Below are 25,086 nucleotides of genomic sequence, written 5' to 3' on the forward strand. Positions count from 1 at the left end.
GAATTTTCCTCAATTGATTGTTCATACACTTATTGCCAGTTTTCCTTGTGCCCAGCTCTGTTGAAGGCATTGACTGGAATGTGGTTCTCCAGGTGTTGGCTTTCCTCTGCCATTTGGTCCAAGCGATCATTACTCAGGTGAGCCCAAACAGTGAGCGTTGGCAGGCTGTTGGTAGAGAGGCTGACAGATAAGACCAAACCTGTACTCATCCAACATTTACACATGCACACTTCAGCAGGACTTGCTGGACAGCTGTCAGAAGTGATGTTCCCTAAATTAAGGATTCAAGGACCAATCACAGCATCCAGCAAAAAGTGCATCCGAGATCAAGTAACTCAATACAAAGTGAGCATCAAACCCAGGATCTTCCACATCTCCAAGGCTGTGAAATCCACCAGGCCTTCACTTAGCTTTTTATAGTCTCATGGGTCTGCCGAGTAACAAGAATTTAGCAAGGCATAATTGGATGTGACCTGCCCTGCAACAGGTAGAAATCTACCTAGTGACAGCAGTAGCCAGCATTCAAATGATGTGGCATCTAGACAAAACTAGGTGTAAATTGCGCTATTGGTCAGAAACTTACCTACTTGACAGAGATCTTTGGAGGTACACATTTGCTAATTTCTAGAGCCCAGGAATTTGAGAAATGCAGACAGCCAAATACACAGAATGATGAATCAAAGAAGAAAACCAGTATAATTGCCAGCAACCACAGAAGCAGACAGACCAGTTCACATCTAACAGCCAAGAGGCAAGTTTGCATCCAACAGTCCGAGAGTCCAGTCCACAACTCTCAGCTGGGAGGCTAGGCCCACATCTAAGTCTTAGAGCCAAAGCAGTGCAGAAACCTTTGAAAAGGCAGTTTAAGGATATTCGCTGGAGCAGAAAAAGATGTTTCTGGACTTGATCCTTAGCCTTGTATTGTGGGGTAGCTATCAGCTGGATTTGATTTAAAGATTTGTTTAATTTTGTTGTTGTTGTTTGGGAAGTCTTAAGGAGTTCAGGAGTCAGAGGTATATTTTGAATAATGTTTACATAAACTGTGGGGGGTGTTTAGTGATTCGTTTACGTAATTGTCTTAAGAGTATTGCAGTGCTGATTATGGATATTTGTCTTTTCTTTAATTTATTTGATAATTGTTATATGATGACTGGACTGGTTATTCTCACTGGGGTTTTATGTGACTCTTCACACCATTCCAAAAACAAAACTATACACCACCACGAATTAAAACAAAACTATACACCACCACGAATTAGGGTCTAAGTTGAGACATCCTCACCAATAAGATCTGCCTTGGTATCAAGAGCAATCACTCTTAGCTCACCTCTGGCATTCAGCTCTTCTATTCATGTTTGAACCAAGGCTGTAATGAGGTCAGAAGCTGAGTGACCCTGGCGGAACACAAACTGAGCATGTGTGTGCAGGTTACTTCTGAGTAAATGCTACCTGATAGCATTGTTGATGACCCCTTCCATCACTTTACTGATGATTGCGTGTAGGCTGATGGGGCAGTAATTGGCCAAGTGCAATTTGTCCTGTTTCTTGTGTGCAGGACATACTTGGGCAACTTTCCACATTGCCAGTGTTGTAGCTGAACAGCTTGGCTAGGGGCCGGCAAGTTAACATAAGAACGAGGAGTAGGAGCAGGCCATCTGGCCCTTCAAGCCTGCTCCATCATTCAATAAGATCATGGTTGATTTTTGCGTGGACTCAGTTCCACTTACCCGCCTGCTCATCATAACCCTTAATTCCTTTTACTGTTCAAAAATCTATCCATCTTTGCTTTAAAAACATCCAATGAGGTAACCTCAACTGCTTCACTGGACAGGGAATTCCACAGATTCCCACAATGCTTTGGGTGAAGAAGTTCCTCCTCAACTCAGTCCTAAATCTGCTCCCCCTTATTTTGAGGCCATACCCCCTAGTTCTGGTTTCATCCACCAGTAGAAACAACTTCCCTGCTTCTATTTTATCTATTCCCTTCATAATTTTATATGTTTCTATATGATCCCTCCTCATTCTTCTAAATTCCAATGAGTATATTCCCAATCTTCTCAGTCTCTCCTCATAAGCCAACCCTTTCAACTCCAGAATCAACCTAGTGAATCTCCTCTGCACCCCCTCCAGTGCCAGTACATCCTTTCTCATGTAAGCTCTGGTGCACAAGTCTTCAGTACTATTGTCAGGGCCCATAGCCTTTAGGGCATCCAGTGCCTTCAGCCATTACACGAGATTGGCTTAAGACTGACACCTGTGATGCTGGGGACTACACAGTAAGAAGTTTAACAACACCAGGTTAAAGTCCAACAGGTTTAACACCAGGTTTAACAACACCAGGTTTAACCTGGTGTTGTTAAACTTCTTACTGTGTTTACCCCAGTCCAACGCCGGCATCTCCACATCATGCTGGGGACTTCCAGAGGAGGCCGAGATGGATCAGCCACTCAGCTGGCTTTTTGAAATGTCCATTACTTTTTCCACTGGACGGCTAGCATCCAGACACTCCAGTCAGCAGCATCGACTTCCCAGCCATTGACTCCAATCCCTGTCAACTTGGAAATGTTGCCTATAAACTTGTATTACATACATTGGCGACCTTTTGGTCTTGTACCAATCGCAAGCTCACGATGCAGCACATCTTTTGGGTTGTGGCTGTTATCCATTTGCACTTAAATGTACACTTAAAAAATATTAAACCTGAATTAGTGTTAATGCTGCAATTCACATATTTGGGAATTCGTATCGACTCTGAGTTTTCTGAAGGCACAATACATCAATGGCTACATCAACAGCTGATGAGCATACTAACCAGAAGATGAAAACTGTGATCCAAGGGAACAAAAAGTACCTTCCACATTCATATTAAGTTTAATAAATTAACCTGACGGTTTCATGGGCTGCAGCCAATTTTGTTACCCAGTATTTCATTTTGATTTTACTAATTACAGTACAAAGTAAGCTGTAAATGTTTTACAGGTTTTACTTTGCAAAATCTTCTGTATGAGAATATTGCCTTTGAAGTGATTTATTAAAAATAATCAAACAGCATTCTATATCCTCTCCAGCGTGCATAAAGACCTTTTAGCAGAAACCAAATTTAAGATTTCCACGCAGATTTCACAGATATTAAAACTGTCTGGACTTTTTTCAGGCTGTGTTATCAGCAGCACAATGCTAAAATCTATAATTACAATGTTGATCAGCCACCACCCTGGAGTTAACTACTTGCACCGACGAGAGGAAGCGCAGTCATCATACCACTGGCACCATTCTCTCTGGAGCAAGCAACTCAGATTTATGCAAAAAGCAACAAAAAGTAATAAACATCCAAAGATCAGACACTTTTTTAATCGTTTCACAAAAATAAAATACAAAGCTAACTGTTACAATATCAAAATAAATATTTTAAAACTAGTACGACCGCAATCACCATCAGTAAAACCAGATTTTAGGGAGAAACACCCTCCAGTAATAACTGCTGCGTCTGATGCATATTTTCAAAGGGAAGACCACCATTTGTCAGTGGTTAATCTTCAGGGTTAATCACTGTCTCAACCTGGCAGGAGGTCATAGAAAACTGTGCACTTAAACCAACAGAGCAAGAGCAGCATCTTGGCAGCTGATAGAAAGAGAGCTATGGACGTTTAGAATTTGCCAGCAGGAAAGGATAAATATTTATGTTTTGCTGCAAAATATTTCAAAGCAAAGGCCTGCAGAGATTTAAAAAAAACATAGTTTACATCACATATCACATAGCAGTCCTTATTATAACGAATAAATGGTTGGCTGCTCCATCTTAACGGAGAAGCCAAATTAAAAACATCCCTTTTAATATAATGCATGTTTTATTAAAGTCGGTTATAGAGGCAAGGTATAACACAGCATAATAGCAGCTATTAAGGTCTGAAAAATGCTTCCAGTACTGAATAGACCAGTTATATATGAAAATAAAACATCTCAGTTCTATGTCATTCACTAAATTTCTCTCAAGCATTTTAGCTCATTAGTGTTCTGCTCTTGTAAACAGTTTTAATTTAGCCCTTTGCAGCCAATGGTTAACACAATCAAGGCAGCCATTTCAATGTCCCTTGAGCCACCCTTGGTACATACCCCCAAAGACATCGCCATTTTGGAAGTTCTTTCCCTTCTGCGCTTCCTCCTCATTTTGAACAGTAGACACATGTTTGGCTGAGGCACAGCCCATAGTTCTACGCAAATGGCTTCAACGTGCACTGCCCACAGATCATCTCTAAGATGAAATCTCCTCCCTCCCTGTCAGATGCAACCTGTGGACAAATGAATTAAACAGTCTTAAAATCTCCACGTTAAACATGTTCCCCCCATCTTTGCCGAGACAAGGCAGCAGGCACTGTAACCCTTTGCCCCACCTCTTTGCCCTTAGTTGAACCGCAGTGCCAAATGAAATCAACACTCCAACCTGCAGCAAACAGGAAGGAGATAAAACAGCCTGGCTTCTAATGATCCATCAGTCAAGCCTGTGGCACTGACAGCTAGTTTGTGATCAGGACCTGCTGCTCTCCACTGAGAGCTAATACAGGCAGCACGGCGCAGAGAAACTCTTCCACAATGAGCAATGAGAGAAAATCAAAAACACAATCTTGAACCAAAAAGGCAACGTGAAAGAATTCATAAAAGTAACACATGAAGAATGCATGGATATTTAAGAGTCACAGATGAAGAAAGATACAAAAAGCAGGAATGTATATAGTATAGCATCTGGACAATATAGATGTAAACCAATGCTGATGGTTTTAGTATGTGACTAATGTTCAGATACATGTAGCTCATTGCTGCTCTGTTGAAAATCAGCTGACCCCCGGGGAGGGGAGAGAAATGACCCCAAAACTATATCAATGCTGGACTTCACAATCTGCAACAAACCAGCAACTTCACAAATGGAATAACAACATCTTTCTGAGCTACAGTAAAGTCACATTCAGTCGTCTGATATTAAATTTAAAGAAAGCAAAACAAATCTCATTTCTATCATTTTTTGATGGGGAAAGAAAGATTTGAAATGCAATCAATGGAGCGAACGCATTTCCCTAACTCCATTAATATTGTATCAGAGTTTAAAACCAATCAAATTAAATACATATTTGGTGCATCAAACTACCTGCCCATTCGGTCCTCATCTCAATGCACAGATGTCTTAGTGTGCTGAATGTAACTGATCTTCACATCATCCATTCCTTGGTCTTCTCGTTACTTGCCCATTTTCAATAGAGAAGATCTGCCTAGTGTCCTTTTTCATTATAAGGCCAATGGAAATGTAGTGATTATAATATTATCTGACTTATGGTGCAAAATGAGTAGAGAATTACACAATTAGCTTTTGTGCACAAGCCCACACTTCATCCCTCTTCTAAACCTTCAACACTTTTGAGGAAAAAAAATTGTCTTTGCTTAAAGTTCCACAAGCAGCAACCACTGCCTGATGCCTCACCCAAGTGGTTGTCTTAACATGTTACCTCTGACACTGAGTGCCTAAAGGGTAAGTGATCCCCAGCGGAGTGCGCAACACCACTAAATTCAATCTTGCCTGTAGTTGAAGGTGTAAGTATGCATTTCCAGTTAGGAACTGGATGGTAACCACCAGGACAAACTGTGATCCATTCAATCCAACGAATTAGTCCAATTAATACAATACAAAATAGGATCAAGCCTGGTACTGCCTTATTCTCTGTAACTCATCCGTACACCAATTGGTCCTTCTGCTATTAGTTATGAGAGGTCTCGCATATACTTCATTTAACTATGTTAAGTTATCTTTTTTTGAATGCAATCTATTCACCATAATGATTGTGATAATCTTTCCTGACTATGAATATTATGGATATAATTAAAGACATGTAGCATGTGTGCCCTCTTCCTCATCCTAAAAAAGGGAGTCAGCTAAAGTGGTGTGGCAATACCTGGAGCCCACTGCCTCTGAAGGTGTAGGTATAAACCTCTTGGCTCTTGCATTCATGATGTGGGCTATACTGATGACCCAGAAGGGCCACAAACTTCCCAAATGATATACAGCACAGAATATCTATTGTGGAAAGGATTTTTTTTCAGACTCCATTCCTAGTTCTCACTTTCAACTGTGCTCTCTAATATTTGACCCAATCAGGATCTAAGCCAATTTCCTTCACAATCTGGAAAACTTCAAATGGATCATCACGAAGTTTTGTCATTTCCAGTGAGAACAAACACAACAACACCTTTTCACTCAAGACTTAGCTGGAATTGAAAGGGCAACCCTGCATTTTATACAGTGCATCTCAAAATTGGGGCATTCCAAATGCACTCTACAGCCAAACAATTACATTTCCCTTTGGCGTGTCATCACTGTTGTACAGAAAATTCAGCAGCCAATTTTTGCACAGCAATTTTCTACAAAATCAAATGAGATAAATGAGCAGATTGAGCAGATAAATTGAGCCATTTGACTTGATTGAAGGAGAAATGATGGTCATGAGAACTCTCCCGCTCTTCTTCAGATAGAGCTCCGAAATCTTTTCCTTCCACTTAAAAGCAGCAGATGGGGTCTCGGATTAACATTGTATCCAAAGGACACCATCACTGACACTGCAACACTCCTTTGGTACTGCACTGATGTGTCAGCCTGCATCATATACTTAAATCTCTGGAGTGATACTTGGAACCATAACCTTTGGACTTGGAAATGAGAATGTGATCAGTGAGCCAAGTACAATTGCCTCTCTATTCTCTCAAGGACAATAATATTCTTGCTATGATTAGGTGACTGAAATTGTACACAATACTGCAGATGGCACTTGACCAGCTCCTTAACTGGCAACAATATAATCACTTTTTATTCATATCCTCTGTTGTTGTGACCCAATTTGACATGTCTACAGCAGCCAAGTCAGGCTGATAGCTTCCTAGATTTATCCACAATGACTTACAAACACAGCTGCTCCATTTAATAATAGATCATCTTTCAGTTTGTTCCTCCCGTACCAATTAATTTACACTTACCCAAATTGAATTGCACCTGCCAATTTACCTACGAGTCCCTAGACCTTCTGAATCTAGTTATCTATTACTTCTCATGAATAGACAGTAGCACACTTTTGTGTAATTTGATTACCTGGAGGTTTGGTTACGCTATCTCCATCCACAACAATTGTTAAAACAATGCTTGTCCTAATACCCTACTGGCCACTGGAACATCCTACTCAATGTCATTCAGCTACGAAGTGTTCATTTATGGGTACTCTTGGTTTCATGTTTCTAAGCTACTTATGTATCCAGTGCTATACCTTAAAGCTTACTTCATGACTCCTTAACATAGCTATTGATAATCAAAGCTAAATTTCAACACCGTCTGTGCTTTACTCGCCTACCAATTCAAGATTAATCTGCCAATTATTTAAGTATCCTCTCCCTTTACCGAACCCATGTTTGTTGAGATAGCTACGATTATCATGTACATTCCAAAGAAGCTTTCAAATTCATTCAGTAAATTGTCCATGGTTTCTGCAGGCTAAGCATTCAAAACCAACAGATCTCTGAGCCAAAGAAAGAAGGAGCTTATTTCAGGAATATACATGGAACAATTACTGTCAATATCTTAGGATAGATGCCAATCAAAAAGTGTTTGGATGTGATCAACCGGTCAGGTTGTTCCACTCCATTACCAGCATCATCTAAGGCTTTTTACACTCTAGATTTTGTAGGCAAGTGTAGGAAAATGCAGATTGCAAACTTGTGAATGGCTGTCTTTCTAAAGTAATTGAGGACACAGATTTTAATTTCCGTTATTCAGGGATAGCTTCAATTAAATGTCAAGCTATATCCTGGCTGTACGACAGCCAGGCAGCAGTCAGTCTGAATCTAGCAAAGAACAGGGTTCAATAAGGGAATTACATGGTAATTAATGTCATATTATTAGAACAAACTGTGTTTTAAGGATTAGCTCAGATGCAAGCAAAAATCTTTTGCTGGTTTTGACATTAAGTTTGTAATTATTGAAAATGTGCCAATATTTATTAAAATGTTCAACGCATTTGACCAGTGATTTGCAGTCTGAGCTGTGATGTGATAAATTGTATTTTCTTCCACCTACCAAGGTATCAAACAAAGTGAAAATGACTGCCATAGAGTAGAATCTAAAATGTCAATATGCATCGTCAATTAGCACATTATAAACTGGTCACTGTTCTTTCTCAAAGAGCCTATAGCTGGCAAATCGACGTATAAAGCTGCCAACTTTACAGAGCAATAACAATGAAACAAATAACACCTCTGCACATGGAATTAAAAGCTAAGCTTTTCTAATTATTCTGTGGCATAATACTACATTGGTTCCGCCTTCAAAACACTACATCTAAAAGATTCGCTTTTCTCACAATTCCATTTTTGGGGGGATGAACTTGTGCATGAAGGTTAAGTGTTCACTGGATTGGGAAATAGAGTGCTTTTTGCCTTGGACACCTTGAGTAAACATCAAGTAGACATAAGGGCAAAACAACAGGTCCAATAATATTCTGCAAAGTATGCTCCAAGGTGCCAGTGCAAATCTTCCAGCTTTACAGTCTGAGTAAAGTTGCAAATTTTGTGTTAATCTGTAGCAAATTTGGACATTTTATACCCAAGGATCCATATCTAGTAGGAACCAGTTAAATTCCAAGGCCTTACACTTGACACAGAGATACATTCACTCCACAAGTTTGTACAGGATTCATATTCAGGTCCTGGAAATTGAATGACATTATGTTAACCCATTATGATATTCAACCCTCCCGTGTATGCAAAGACTTGTTAGAACTGCTGTTGTGTTGGACACCTTCACTTGAAAGCCATTATATGATGTCACGGTTTAATCCAAAATCTCAAAACACGTTTGTATTGGACCATAATTAGCAGTTTCCTGGACAAGCATGGATTAATTAAGGAAAGCCAGCATGGATTTGTTAAAAATGCATTGTGTTTAACAAACTTGTTTGAGTTTTTTTTTAAATGAGGTAATAGAAAGGGGTTGATGAGGTGTACATGGACTTACAAAATTGGTTGAAAATTATGAGCAGTCCAGACAAAAAGACAAATACAAGTTATATTGATGGAAAAGTTGAGAATCAAAAGACACAGCTGTACAGTGATAAGCAAAAGGAGCAAAGACAACATGAGAAAAAACAATTTTTTTAAAATGCAGGGAGTGGTCAAGTATCTGGAACACAGCCTGAGAGTCTCCTGGAGGTACATTAAATCAATGACTTTTAGAAGAAATTGGATAAGCAACTGATGGGAAAATAATTTACAGGGTTAGAAGGAAAGTGCAGGGGAGTGGCACAATCTAAACTGTTCTTGCAGAGAGCCAGCAGGGATTTAAGAGCCAAATGGCCTCCTTCTGCATTGTATGTATTCTATGATTATACATAGATTTGTTTTCAACAACCGGTGTGCAAGACTCCCAAGCACTCACTTACGTGGTACTGAAGCTGGGCAAAAGGATTTCCCAAATGACCTTGGAATGGTTAGGATCACAGTCTCACACAACATCAATATCTGACAAAAACCAAAATGAAGTTAAAGAATATGATAGACTTTATCCATAAATTAGCTGGAAGCAGGTGGTGAACAGATGCTCACATCCTGTAGACAGCCACTTTAGCTCTTGCTTTCACAGCAGTTGAATATGGAGCACCAGTATGGAGGAAGGAAGTATACATACAAATCTTGTGGTGTAAACTGAACAATCATCATCACAAATATGCTGAAACAGTCTCCCTATCATTGTGCATATCTGAGCACAATCCCGCGAAGAAGCAGTAGCAATAATCGAAGAATATAATCAGGTCCCAGCCAACTCAGATCTGTCTGTGAAGAAAGATCTTCATTAACTCTTGAGCTGCCTTAAATTCCTTGAACTCCAACCTTAAAAATAAGTGGCCAAGGACATGAGAAACTTTGAGTAATGGTGGGGGTGAGGTGGTGCTGAGAATTATGACCTGGCAACATAGAATGAGGATTGACAGGTTCAATTCCAGCCTCAGGTCACTGTCTGTACGGAGTTTGCACTTCCTCCCAGTGTCTTAATAGGTTTCCTCCGGATGCTCCGGTTTCCTCCCACAGTCCAAAGATATGCGGGTTAGGTTGATTGACCATGCTAAATTGACCGTAGTGTCAGGTGGATTGGCGGGGCAAATGAAGGTTATGGGAATAGGGCCTACATGGGATTGTGGTCGGTATGGACTCGATGGGCTGAATGACCTCCTTCTGTACTGTAGGGATTCTATGATATGATTGACTGTCTAACTGTTCCAAACTAATCTAAATTTGGGTCACTTGGAAATGCTTCACATGGATGCCACAGCCATGCTCTACATGAATGGAAGATGAAGGACCTGATGTGAATGCAACTGTGAAAAGTACCCAAACCATGGAGCATCTTATGAACCATACCCTGGAGGAATAGCAAGGCCATGGAATGGATAGCCAACTTGGATCTTAACATTTGATATTGCTTTTCAAGTTGCCATACAAAATACCATTGCTGTTTGGCCCCAACTATCTATTGGAACAAGACCAGCAGTGTTTAAGAGGCTAGAAATGAATACCATGATCATTCAGAAGTAATCCAATCATTCTGGGATTTTGATGAAAAGAAAAACCTCCATGATGTATTATCTGAAGCTCTTAGGCTTTGGGATGACTGATTAACATACTCTAACCTGGGACATTACACACGAACAATTTAATTTTCCTCAATGTGTATTTAAAGCCTTTCATGACCACGGGTCAGAACACAGGAAGTTTTTTTTAAACATTAGCATTCAAAACCCATGTGTCTACTGCCTCTGTCTCTATCATCAACACCCCAGCAATCTCAGCCCGTCTGTGAGACCCCAAATCAGATGCATATGTTGTAATTGATTAGGGTTACTCTAAATTATTGTTTAATTATATCATAATTTATTATTTTCTGGGCATCACTGTCTAGGTCAGCATTTACTGCCCATCCCTAATTGCTCTGGGGAAGGAGCCACCTTCTTGAACTGCTGCAATCCATGTGATACAAATACAAGTACTGTTAGGATGGGAGTGGCATGGTTTTACCCAGAAACACTGAAGGAATAACATAGCCCCAAGTCAGGATGGTGAGTGACTTGGAGGAGAACTTGCAGCTGATCAGTTCCAGTGCATGTACTGCCTTTGTAACTCAAGGTGGTAAAGTTCACTGGTTTAGAAAGTGCTGTCAAAGGAGTTTTGGCAAGTTTCTGCAGTACATCTTGTAGATGGCACACACTACTGCCATTGTGCGTTGATGGTGGAAAGAATTAATGTTTAAGGAGAAGGATGGAGTGTCAATCAAGTAGAGCTATTTTGACCTGGATGATGTCAAGCTTCTTGAGCATTGTTAGAATGCCACTCATCCAGGCAAGGGCGGCACGGTAGCACAGTGGTTAGCACTGCAGCTTCACAGCTCCAGGAACCTGGGTTCAATTCCTGGCTCGGGTCACTGTCTGTGTGGAGTTTGCACATTCTCCTCGTGTCGGCGTGGGTTTCCTCCCACAGTCCAAAGATGTGCGGGCAAGGTTGATTGACCATGCTAAAATTGCTCCTTAGTGTCCTGAGATGTGTAAATTAGAGGGATTAGCAGGTAAAATATGTAGGGATATGGGGGTAGGGCCTGGGTGGGATTGTGGTTGGTGCAGACTCGATGGGCTGAATGGCCTTTTCCTGCACTGTATGGTTTCTGTGATTCTGAGTGGACAGTATTATAACATACTCCTGACTTTTCCTTGTAGATGGTGGACAGGCATCGGACAGTTAGAAGGTGAGTTTGTCAATACAGAATTCCCAACTTCTGACCTGATATTGCAGACACAGCATTTATCTGTCTGGTTCAGGAGTCCAACACAAAGTAGCTAGCAAATTTTTAAAACTTGTGCTTCTTCTCAACATGCAGTAGAATAAAGCGAATAAAAGTGATAAATTCCTGAGGGCAATTGGCCAAACAGCTTCTGTGGAGCACGATGACCTACATGCTTCCTTCAGGCATCAACTACATTTACCTCTTGCATTTTAAATTGTATTTGTTTTTTTCTTTCATTCAATATTTAAATAGCTTTAACTGACAGACATTTGCCATAGTTGCAATTTTTAAAAAGATATCCATTGTACTGAAACAGGAGGCCACTGTGTCTGGACAAGACCAGTATTTGAACAAATGTCACAAGTGAAGCCATAAAGATAACAACTTCCAACAGAACCTGCAGTGAAATCATCACTGCCCGATCATTGATCCACCACCCGACGTCAAAAGGGCCAATGAGGATACTGGCAATTCTTGGTTGCTCTTTCATTGAGTTTACAGTCCAAGTCAAGTGCTATCTCTCAGTAGAAAAGTGCCAAAGAAATGAGCTGTACTTTCTTACTTTACACAAGTGAATTCAAAAAATACTTCACTAGCTGTCCTGATGTGCTTTATAGGTGCTATATAAACCCAAGAGATTGTTGCTGATCTTCAGCAAAACCTGAAAATCTAGCAAAGTGTAAGCCAACAAGAAAAATTCATAAAAGGTTGTGTGCAGCCAAAATATCTTTTGTCAGTAATGCATCACATTTCTCAATGGTGCGTCTATACGTTAGAATAAGATCTACTTTCTATAGCAAGGAATAGAGAGAAGTTGTGTGTAGAAAGAAGGGCAGGGAGAGAGGGAGGGAGAGAGAAAGGGAAAAGGGAGACAAGACTGAAAGTGGGAGTGGGGAGGGGCGAGAGAGAGTCAGGGAAAAGCAAGAGAGCCAGAAAGTTGAGCTGTGTGCGCGCCCATGTGTGCATATGGAAAAGAGGGGAAGGGTGTAGGGCTAGAGGTAGCAAGGTGGGAGGGATGGGGTATGAGACCAAACAGGACTGGGTGAGATGAATGAAGACAAAGAGGGATGATGCAAAAGGAAGGAAGAAATGATGATTAATGGGGAATAAAAAATGGTTGGAAGAGGAGGGAGAGCCAAGAAACAGTTAAGTCAAAAAGAATTAATACAGATTGGAACAAAACTAGAGCAGCTACCGAGATCATCCTTTGAACAGAAAGGTAACATCCTCAAACTGGACTGCAGTGATTGAAGATTTCTCTTCAAGCAACCACTGTCGTCACACTGAAATGTTAAAATAATTTTTGAAAAAAATCTGATGAATGGCTTCTTCAGATCAACAAGTATCAATTGGTTCATTAATGGAAAAAAATGTCAATTTACAGTCCATTAGTAACTAGCTTGTGTGTAGGAGTTTGATTCATGGCAGTGGAGTACATTCCATCTCTGACTACACCAAATGCCAATTTTCCTTCTCTTCTCTACTAAAGGCACATGCATAGTGAGGTATAGATCCATGGCGAACCCTCCATGACCACATCTAAATAGGCAGTCCACATATATATCCAATTTATTCACATACTCACCTAATCGCCACACGCACGCACATTCCTGCCTCCCCCCAACCACCGAAACATCAAGATTAACTGGCAACCTGCTTCACATTGCCCCAGCTAAGATCAGCAGAAACATTTGCAGAGGAGTGTGATCAGACCTTGCCCAAACCTCATGTTACACGACCAAGTTGTATGGAGGTTATAACAGGCAACCACCTTATTTTTTACTGCTTATTAGAAAAGTCAGGAGAAGTCAGACCCACTTATAATTATTGAAAAGTATAGTATGGCATATCCAGCTAAGCTTTTGAACACTACATACTGTAGCTATACTACCTGCTCTGCTCTTTTACTCCCTGCCACCAGGCCAGCTAACTGCTCATGTTAGAAAATGCAAGGTAACAGCTCTGATATAAACAAATAGCATCGCAGGAGTCCATCTGCCATGCAAAAGAACCAGATTATTTCTTCATATATTCATCAATGCCTCCGGTTTGTAAGTGCAGGAGTGAATTTCCATCGAAGAATTAATCTCAGCGATATTGCAAACAAGGAATTAATAAAAAAAGGAAAGAGGGGAGAAGGTGAAAAAGGGTAAAGAGGAATGAGAGAGAGAGAGAGAAAAAGAGAGGTCAGTTTTTGCAGTTAGCAACAAATACCACTATAGCCATTCATTATGTTTACACTTGCTTACAGATTTTTGAAATGGAACTTGTAGCTATTGAAATCAATACAGCATGGTGTCCTCTCCAGAGCACCTGGGGGTGACCCATGTCTCGTTAACCACTCTGACTAAAGAATTATTATTGAGAAACAGAGTGGAGTTGTTAATTCAATATTAAATCACATGCAGAAAGTGAAATAAAGCAGGAGAAAGAAAGATTGGATTGAGGAGAGAGGGAGAGAAACAGAGAGAGCGAGATGAAAAGTAAAAAGACTCAAACGATAATGTAGTCTGTAAAAATGAGGCTCTACATTTGGAAAGGTTAATTTTCAGTGCCAGAGAGGTTGCTTGGCAGCAGTTAAGGCTTATCACACTATTAAAAGTTCACTCCCACTAAAATGGACAAACTCCAACCTTTTCCTGGATGTTTTTAGTGGATATCTCGCCTCATTACAAAGAACAAAGAAAACTACAGCACAGGAACAGGCCCTTCGCCCCTCCAAGACTGCACCGACCATGCTGCCCGACTTAACTAAAACTCCCTACACTTCCGGGGACCATATCCCTCTATTCATATATTTGTCAAGATGCTCCTTAAAAGTCACTACCGTATCCACTTCCACGAGTTCCAGGCACCCACTACTCTCTGTGTAAAATGTCTGTCTCGTATATCTCCTTTAAAAATTGCCCCTCGCATCTTAAACCTGTGCCCCCTAGTAATTGACTCTTCCACCCTGGGAAAAAGCTTCTGACTATCCACGCCTCTCATAATCTGGTAGACTTCTATCAGGTCGTCCCTCAACCTCCGTCACTCCAGTGAGAACAAACCAAGTTTCTCCAATGTCTCCTCATAGCTAATGCCCTCCATACCAGGCAACATCCTAGTAAATCTTTTCTGTACCCTCTCCAAAGCCTCAACATCCTTCTGGTAGCGTGGCGACCAGAATTGAACACTATATTCCAAGTGCGGCCTAACAAAGGTTCGATAAAGCTGCAACATGACTTGCTAATTTTTAAACTCAATGCCCTGGCCAATGAAGGCAAGCATGCTGTATGCCTTCTTGTCTACCTTCTCCAGCTGCATTGCCACTTTCAGTGACCTGTGTACCTGTACACCCAGATCCCTCTGCCTATCAATATTCCTAAGGGTTCTGCCACTTTCTGTATATTTCCTATCTGTATTAGACCTTCCAAAATGCATTACCTCACATTTGTCCGGATTAAACTCCATCTGCCATCTCTCCGCCCAAGTCTCCAACCGATCTATATCCTGCTGTATCCTTAGATGGTCCTCATCGCTATCCGCAAATCCACCAACCTTTGTGTCATCCGCAAACTTACTGATCAAACCAGTTACATTTTCCTCCAAATCATTTATATATATTACAAACAGCAAAGGTTCCAGCACTGATCCCTGAGGAATGCCACTTGTCACAGCCTTCCATTCAGAAACGCACCCTTCCACTGCTACCCTCTGTCTTCTATGACCTAGTTAGTTTTGTATCCACCTTGCCAGCTCACCTCTGATCCCATGCGACTTCACCTTCTGCACCAGTCTGCCATGAGGGACCTTGTCAAAGGCCTTACTGAAATCCATGTAGACAACATCCACTGCCCTACGCTCATCAATCATCTTCGTCACTTCCTCAAAAAACTCGATCAAGTTCGAGAGACACGACCTCCCCTTCACAAAACCATGTTGCCTCTCACTAATACGTCCACTTATTTCCAAGTGGGAATAAATCCTGTCTCAAAGAATCCTCTCGAATAATTTCCCTACCACTGATGTAAGGCTCACTGGCCTGTAATTACCTGACTTATTCTTGCTACCCTTCTTAAACAAAGGAACAACTTTGGCTCTTCTCCAATCCTCTAGGACCTCCCCTGTAAGAAGTTTAACAACACCAGGTTAAAGTCCAACAGGTTTATTTGGTAGCAAAAGCCACACAAGCTTTCGGAGCTCCAAGCCCCTTCTTCAGGTGAGTGGGAATTCTGTTCACAAACAGGGCATATAAAGACACAAACTCAATTTACTGGTTTTTCATGACCCCTTTTAGACCTCCTTATTCCTTGCTTAGAAAAGATTTCGGGATCCTTAAGCGGGAGGGGGACCAACCCCAAGTCGTGGTCCACATAGACACCAAAGACATAGGTAGGAAAAGGGATGGGGATGAAAGGCAGAAATTCAGGGAGTTAGGATGGAAGCTTAGAGCTAGAACAAACAGAGTTGTTATCTCTGGTTTGTTACCTATGCCACGTGCTAGCGAGGAGAGGAATAAGGAGAGAGAGCAGTTGAACATGTGGCTACAGGGATGGTGCAGGAGGAAGGGATTCAGATACCTGGATAATTGGGGGTCATTCTGGAGTAGGTGGGACCTCTACAAACGGGATGGTCTACACCTGAACAAGAGGGGTACCAATATCCTGGGGGGGGAAATTTGCTAATGCTCTTCGGGAGGGTTTAAACTAATTCAGCAGGGGGATGGGAACCTGAATTGTAGCTCCAGTGTACAGGAGGTTGAGAGTAGAGGTCATGAATAAGGTTTCAAGGTCGCAGAAGTGTACCAGCAGGCAGGAAGGTGGTTTGAAGTGTGTCTACCTCAACGCCAGGAGCATCCGGAATAAGGTGGATGAACTTGCAGCATAGGTTGGTACCTGGGACTTCGATGTTCTGGCCATTTTGCAGACATGGATAGAGCAGGGACAGGAATGGTTGTTGCAGGTTCCGGGGTTTAGATGTTTCACTAAGATCAGGGAAGGTGGTAAAAGAGGGGGAGGTGTGGCATTGTTAGTCAAGGACAGTATTATGGTGGCAGAAAGGACGTTTGATGAGGACTCGTCTACTGAGGTAGTATGGGCTGAGGTTAGAAACAGGAAAGGAGAGGTCACCCTGTTGGGAGTTTTCTATAGGCCTCCGAAAAGTTCCAGAGATGTAGAGAAAAAGATTGCAAAGATTGAATAGCATCAAGATAGATAAGTCGCCGGGACCGGATGGGATGTACCCCAGGGTACTGTGGGAGGCGAGGGAAGAGATTGCAGAGCCTCTGGCGATGATCTTTGCGTCGTCGATGGAGACGGGAGAGGTTCCGGAGGATTGGAGGATTGCGGATGTGGTTCCTATATTCAAGAAAGGGAATAGGGATAGCCCAGGAAATTACCAACCGGTGAGTCTAACCTCAGTGGTTGGTAAGTTGATGGAGAAGATCCTGAGGGACAGGATTTATGAACATTTAGAGAAGTTTAGTATGCTCAAAAGTAGTCAGCATGGCTTTGTCAAAGGCAAATCGTGCCTTACGAGCCTGGTGGAGTTCTTTGAAAATGTGACTAAACACATTGATGAAGGAAAAGCGGTAGATGTGGTTTACATGGACTTCAGCAAGGCGTTCGATAAGGTCCCCCATGCAAGACTTCTCGAGAAAGTGAGAGGGCATGGGATCCAAGAGGCTGTTGCCTTGTGGATTCAGAACTAGCTTGCCTGCAGAAGGCAGAGAGTGGTCGTAGACGGGCCTTTTTCTGAATGGAGGTCGGTCACCAGTGGAGTGCCCCAGGGATCTGTTCTGGGACCCTTGCTGTTTGTCGTTTTCATAAATGACCTGGATGAGGAAGTGGAGGGATGGGCTGGTAAGTTTGTCGAAGACACGAAGGTTGGTGGTGCTGTGGATAGGTTGGAGGGATGTCAGAAGCTACAGCGTGACATAGATAGGATGCAGGACTGGGCGGAGAAGTGGCAGATGGACTTCAACCCGGATAAATGTGTAGTGGTCCATCTTGGCAGGTCAAAAGGGTTGAAGGAGTATGATATCAAGGGTAAGACTCTTAGCAGTGTAGAGGATCAGAAGGATCATAGGACTCTTAAATCGGCCTCGCAGGTAGAGGGGGTGGTTAAGAAGGAGTATGGTGTGCTGGCCTTCATCAATCGAGGGATTGAGTTTAGGATTCGGGAGATAATGATGCAGCTTTATAAGACCCTCGTCAGACCCCACTTGGAGTACTGTGCTCAGTTCTGGTCGCCTCATTACAGGAGGGATGTGGAAATTATTGAAAGGGTGCAGAGAAAATTTACAAGGATGTTGCCTGGATTGGTTGGCATGCCTTATGAGGATAGGCTGAGGGAGTTCGGTCTTTTCTCCTTGGAGAGACGAAGGATGAGAGGTGACCTGATAGAGGTGTACAAGATGTTGAGAGGTATAGATCGGGTGGATTCTCGGAGGCTTTTTCCCAGGGCTGAAATGGCTGCTACGAGAGGACACAGGTTTAAGGTGCTGGGGAGTAGGTACAGAGGAGATGTTAGGGGTAAGTATTTCACTCAGAGGGTGGTGGGTGAGTGGAATCGGCTGCCGTCAGTGGTGGTGGAGGCAAACTCAATAGGGTCTTTTAAGAGACTTCTGGATGAATACATGGGACTTAATAGGATTGAGGGTTATAGGTAAGCCTATATATAAGCCTAGGTAGGTAGGGACATGACCGGCGCAACTTGTGGGCTGAAGGGCCTGTTTGTGCTGTATTTTTTCTATGTTCTATGATTCTGGATAGGAGTGAAAGTAACAGGGTAGTTGTTATGGGGGACTTTAACTTTGCAAAGATTGACTGGAAAAGCTGTAGTTCGAGTACTTTAGGTGGGTCAGTTTTTGTCCAATGTGTGCAGGAGGATATCCTGACAGTATGTAGATAGGCCAACAAGAGGCGAGGCCGCATTGGATTTGATACTGGGTAATGAACCAGGCCAGGTGTTTGCTTTGGAGGTCGGTGAACACTTTGGTCATAGTGACCACAATTTGGTTACGTTTACTTTAGCGATAGAAAGGGATAGGTATATACCGCAGGGCAAGAGTTATAGCTGGGGGAAAGGAAATTATGATGCAATTAGCCGAGATTTAGGATGCATACGATGTGGAAGGAAACTGCAGGGGATGGGCACAATTGAAATGTGGAGCTTGTTCAAGGAACAGCTACTGTGTGTCCTTGATATGTATGTACCTGTCAGGCATATGTAAAGATGAGACGCGAAGGCTTAGTTAGGGCACTTGAGAGTTACAAGTTAGCCAGAAAGGACCTAAAGAGAGAGCTAAGAAGAACCAGGAGGGGACATGAGAAGTCTTTGGCAGGTGGGATCAAGGAAAACCCTAAAGTTTTCTATGTCAGGAATAAAAGAATGACTAGGGTAAGATTAGGGTCAGTCAAGGACAGTAGTGGGAAGTTGTGCGTGGAGTCCGAAGAGATAGGAGAGGCGCTAAATGAATATTTTTTGTCAGTATTCACACAGGAAAAAGACAATGTTGTCGAGGAGAATACTGAGATACAGGCTATTAGACTAGACGGGATTGAGGTTCATAAGGAGGAGGTGTTAGCAATTCTGGAAAGTGTGAAAATAGATAAGTCCCCTGGGCCGGATGGGATTTATCCTAGGATTCTCTGGGACGCGAGAGAGGAGATTGCAGAGCCTTTGGCTTTGATCTTTATGTCGTCATTGTCTACAGGAATTGTGCCAGAAAACTGTTGTCCCCTTGTTCAAGAAGAGGAGTAGAGACAACCCTGGTAATTATAGACCAGTGAGCCTTACTTCTGTTGTGGGCAAAGTTTTGGAAAGGATTATAAGAGATAGGATTTATAAGCATCTAGAAAGGAAGAATTTGATTAGGGATAGTCAACACGGTTTTGTGAAGGGTAGGTCGTGCCTCGCAAACCTTATTGAGTTCTTTGAGAAGGTGACCGAAGAGATGAATAAGGGTAAAGCAGTTGATGTGGTACATATGGATTTCACTAAAGCGTTTGATAAGGTTCCCCACGGTAAGCTATTGCAGAAGATACGGACGCATGGGATTGAGGGTGATTTAGCGGTTTGGATCAGCAATTGGCTAGCTGTAAGAAGACAGAGGGTGGTGGTTGATGGGAAATGTTCATCCTGGAGTTCAGTTACTAGTGGTGTACCACAAGGATCTGTTTTGGGGCCACTGCTGTTTGTCACTTTTATAAATGACTTGGATGAGGGCGTAGAAGGATGGGTTAGTAAATTTGCGGATGACAGTAAAGTCGGTGGATTTGTGGACAGTGCAGAAGGATGTTGCAGGTTACAGAGGGACACAGATAAGCTGCAGAGCTGGGCTGAGAGGTGGCAAATGGAGTTTAATGTGGAAAAGTGTGAGGTGATTCACTTTGGAAGGAGTAACAGGAATACAGAGTACTGGGCTAATGGTAAGATACTTGGTAGTGTGGATGAGCAGAGAGATCTCGGTGTCCATGTGCATAGATCCCTGAAAGTTGGCACCCAGGTTGATAGGGTTGTTAAGAAAGCGTACGGTGTGTTAGCTTTTATTGGTAGAGGAATTGAGTTTCGGAGCCATGAGGTCATGTTGCAGCTGTACAAAACTCTGGTGCGGCCGCACTTGGAGTATTGCGTACAGTTCTGGTCGCCGCATTATAGGAAGGATGTGGAAGCATTGGAAAGGGTGCAGAGGAGATTTACCAGGATGTTGCCTGGTATGGTGGGAAGGTCTTATGAGGAAAGGCCGAGGGACTTGAGGCTGTTTTCATTAGAGAGAAGAAGGTTAAGAGGTGACTTAATAGAGGCATACAAGATGATCAGAGGATTAGATAGGGTGGACAGTGAGAGCCTTTTTCCTCGGATGGTGATGGCTAGCACGAGGGACATAGCTTTAAATTGAGGGGTGATAGATATAGGACAGATGTCAGAGGTAGGTTCTTTACTCAGAGAGTAGCAAGGGCATGGAATGCCCTGCCTGCAACAGTAGTGGACTCGCCAACATTAAGGGCATTTAAATGGTCATTGGATAAACATATGGATGATATTGGAATAGTGTAGGTTAGATGGGCTTTAGATTGGTTTCACTGGTTGGCGCAACATCGAGGGCCGAAGGGCCTGTACTGCGCTGTAATGTTCTATGCTTAAGTTTCTTTCTACTTTCCTTGTATTCCACACTTGCTTCGTGTGTTCCCAGTCTCCTTGCTTTGACAAATGCTTCCTTTTTCTCTTTGACTCGGCTCACAATATCTCTCGTTATCCAAGGTTCACAAAACTTGCCACACTTATCCTTCACCCTTACAGGAATGTGCCAGTCCTGAATCCCTATCAACTTACACCTGAAAGCCTCCCACATGCCAGATGTTGATTTGCCCTCAAACATCTGACCCAATCTACATTCTTCAGTTCTTGTCTAATATTGTTGTAATTAGCCTTCCCCCAATTTAGCACCTTAACTTGGGGACTACATCTTTATCCATCAGTATCTAAAAGCTTACTGAATTGTGGTCATTGTTCCTGAACTGCTTCCTGACTGAAACATCGACCACCTGGCCAGGCTCATTCCCCAATACCAGGTCCAGTATGGCCCCTTCCCTAGTTGGGCTATCTACATACTGTTTCAAGAAGCTCTCCTGGATGCTCCTTACAAACTGCCCCATCCACGTCCCTAGCACTAAGTGAGTTCCAGTCAATATAGGGGAAGTTAAAATCTCCCACCACAACAACCCTGTTACTTTTACACCTTGCCAAAATCTGCCTACATATCTGTTCCTCTATCTCCCGCTAGCAGTTGGGTGGCCTATAGTAAACCCCCAACACTGTGACTACACTTTTCCTATTCCTGAGCTCTACCCATATTGCCTCGCTGTATGAGCCCTCCGAGGTATCCTCGCGGAGTACAGCTATGATATTCTCCTTAACCAGTAGTGCAACTCCCCCACCCCTTTTATATCCCCCTCTATCCCGCCTGAAATCTGTATCCTGGAATGTTAAGCTGCCAATCCTGTCCTTCCCTTAACCAACTCTCTGAAATGGCAACAACATCGTAGTTCCTGGTACTAATCCAAGCTCTAAGTTCATCTGCCTTACCTGTTACACATCTCGCATTGAAACAAATGCACTTCAGTCCACCCGACCGTTTTTGATTAGCAACCCTACCCTGCCTGCTGTTTCTCCGAGTCTGACTGGCCCTACTCTCTGGTTCCCCTTCAGCTAATTCACCTTTGCTTTGGTTCCCACCCCCCTGCCAAACTAGTTTAAATCCTCCCATGTGACACTAGCAAACCTCCCAGCCAGAATATTTATGCCCTTCCAGTTTAGATGCAACCCGTCCTTCTTGTACAGGTCCCATCTGCCCCGGAAGACACCCCAATGGTCCAGATATCTGAAACCCTCCCTCCTACATCAGCTGTTTAGCCATGTGTTGAGCTGTACTATCTTCCTATTCCTAGCCTCACTCGCATGTGGCACAGGGAATAATCCTGAGATTACAACCCTAGAGTCCTGCTTTTTAACTTTTTACATAATTCCCTAAACTGCTGCTGCAGGACCTCATCACTCTTCCTGCCTATGTCGTTAGTACCAATATGTACCACAATCTCTGGCTGTTCACCCTCTCCCTTCAGGATGTTTTCTGTACGTTCAGAGACATCCTGGACCCTGGCACCAGGGAGGCAACATACCATCCTGGAGTCTCTTTCACAACAGCCCTTCCATGTCTTTCAAAGCTGGGTCTCTCACTGGGGTAGTTATTGCAAAGCTTATGGATGAGCATGACAACTCAGATATCAATTTCCTGATTTCTGTGTTGAACCCTGCACGTCCGGATGCCAGAGGTTGGTGACCGATTTGCACTTTAATAACAAGAAGCACTGATTGTCCTTTAGCACAATATTCAGACGAGTGTCATAAAATCCCTACAATGCAGAAGAGGTCATTCGGTCCATTGAGTCTGCACTGACTCTCAGAGTATCTTATCCAGGCCCTCTCCCCTGCCCTATCCCCATAACCCCAGACATTTTCCATGGTTAATCCACCTAACCTGCACATCTTCAGATTGTGGGAGGAAACCAGAATACCTGGAGAAACCCACGCAGACACAGGGAGGATCCACAGATAGTCACCCAAGGCCAGAATTGAACCCGGTCCCTGGAGCTGTGAGGCAGCAGTGCTAACTACTGTGCTACCATGTGGTTGACTAAATCTCCACCGCTTCTCTATAAGCATTGTCACAGGACATCTCTATGTACATATTACAGAGGAGGTGGTGCTGGACACAGGACATCTCGATGTACATATTACAGAGAAGGAGGTGCTGGAAGTCTTAAAGCGCATCAAGGTAGATAAATCCCCGGGACCAGATGAGGTATATCCCAGGACGTTGTGGGAGGCTAGGGAGGAAATTGCGGGTTCCCTAGCCGAGATATTTGAATCATCGATAGTCACGGGTGAGGGTCCTGAAGATTGGAGAGTGGCACGTGTGCCTTTGTTTAAAAAGGGCTGCAGGAAAAAGCCTGGGAACTACAGGCCAGTGAGCCTCACATCTGTGGTGGGTAAATTGTTGGAAAGTATTTTGAGAGACAGGATCTACAGGCATTTAGAGATGCAAGGACTGATTAGGGACAGTCAGCATGGCTTTGTGAGTGAAAAATCATGTCTCACAAATTTAATTGAGTTTTTTGAAGGGGTAAACAAGAAGGTAGATGAGGGCAGTGCAGTTGATGTTGTCTACATGGACTTTAGCAAGGTCTTTGACAAGGTACCGCATGGTAGGTTGTTGCATAAAGTTAAATCTCATGGGATCCAGGGTGAGGTATCTAAATGGATACAAAATTGGCTTCTTGGCAGAAGCCAGAGGGTGGTTGTAGAGAGTTGTTTTTCAAACTGAAGGCCTGTGACCAGCGGTGTGCCTCAGGGATCAGTGCTGGGCCCACTGTTATTTATCATTTATATTAATGATTTAGATGAGAATATAGGGGGCATGGTTAGTAAGTTTGCAGATGGACACCAAGATTGGTGGCATTGTGGACAGTGAAGAAAGTTATCTCTAATTGCAACGGGATCTTGATCAATTGGGCCAGTGGGCTGATGAATGGCAGATGGAGTTTAATTTAGACAAATGCGAGGTGTTGCATTTTGGTAGATTAACCAGGGCAGGACTAACTCAGTTAATGGTAGGGCGTTGGGGAGAGTTACAGAACAAAGAGATCTAGCGGTACATGTTCATAGCTCCTTGAAAATGGAGTCCCATGTGCACAGAGTGGTGAAGGCGGCATTCGGCAGATTGGTTTCAGAACATTGAATACAGGAGTTGGGACATCTTGTTGAAGTTGTACAAGACATTGGTACGGCCACATTTGGAATACTGTGCGCAATTCTGGTCACCCTATTATAGAAAGGATATTATTAAACTAGAAAGAGTGCAGAAAAGATTTACTAGGATGCTACCGGGACTTGATGGATTGAGTTATAAGGAGAGGCTGAATAGACTGGGACTTTTTTCTTTGGAGCGTAGGAGGCTGAGGGGTGACCTTATAGAGGTCTATAAAATAATGAGGGGCATAGACAAGGTAGATAGTCAATATTTTTTCCCAAGGGTTGTGGAGTCTAAAACTAGAGGGCATAGGTTTAAGGTGAGGGGGGGAGAGATACACAAGTGTTCAGAGGGGCAATTTTTTCACAGAGGGTGGTGAGTGTCTGGAACAAGCTGCCAGAGGTAGTAGTAGAGGCGGGTACAATTTTATCTTTTAAAAAGCATATAGATAGATACATGGGTACGATAGGTATAGAGAGATATGGGCCAAATTTGGGCAATTGGGATTAGCTTAGGGGTTTTAAGAAAAAAAAGCAGCATAGACAAGTTGGGCCGAAGGGCCTGTTTCCATGCTGTAAACCTCTATGACATCAACCAATTTATAGTTTTGAAAACACATTTACTCAGCTTTTTCAGAATTCTTAACATTTTGAGTGGACTGTTCCCCACCCCGCCCCCACCACCCCACCCCCTCCCCACCACCCCACCCCCTCCCCATGGTATGTTTTGCAGGGGAGGAGATGACCTGCCATTGGTTGGCAGCAGGATCTTCTGGTCCCACAGCCGTCGATAGGGTTTCCCATTGTTCACACCCTTAGCAGCAAGGGGGGGGTCACCATCTCAAGGACTGGTCAATCCTGCTGGCAGGAACCACTGAAACATCCTGCCTTGCGTGTTGGATTTTCTCTCTTTTGGCATTAACTTAATTCACAATTTATCA

The 25,086-nt window shown here is 42.9% G+C and overlaps 1 protein-coding gene across 6 annotated transcripts in view; it reads right to left on the reverse strand.

Moving 5' to 3' along the window:
- The window catches only part of LOC144497883 (uncharacterized protein C1orf21-like), a 213,214-nt gene that overhangs the window by 135,766 nt on the left and 52,362 nt on the right, over positions 1-25,086 (reverse strand). For 5 of the 6 annotated variants that reach the window (XM_078219322.1, XM_078219325.1, XM_078219326.1 and 2 more), the window contains exon 2: positions 4,114-4,289. In XM_078219322.1, coding sequence (XP_078075448.1) covers positions 4,114-4,207 — 94 coding nt within the window. In that variant the 5' untranslated portion in view covers positions 4,208-4,289. Of the gene's footprint in view, positions 1-4,113; positions 4,290-9,464; positions 9,544-25,086 lie in introns of all 6 variants that reach the window. The other variant, XM_078219324.1, reaches the window with a different exon arrangement.

This window comes from Mustelus asterias, chromosome 8, assembly GCF_964213995.1.
Source record: "Mustelus asterias chromosome 8, sMusAst1.hap1.1, whole genome shotgun sequence".
Classification (NCBI taxonomy): Eukaryota; Metazoa; Chordata; class Chondrichthyes; order Carcharhiniformes; family Triakidae; genus Mustelus; species Mustelus asterias.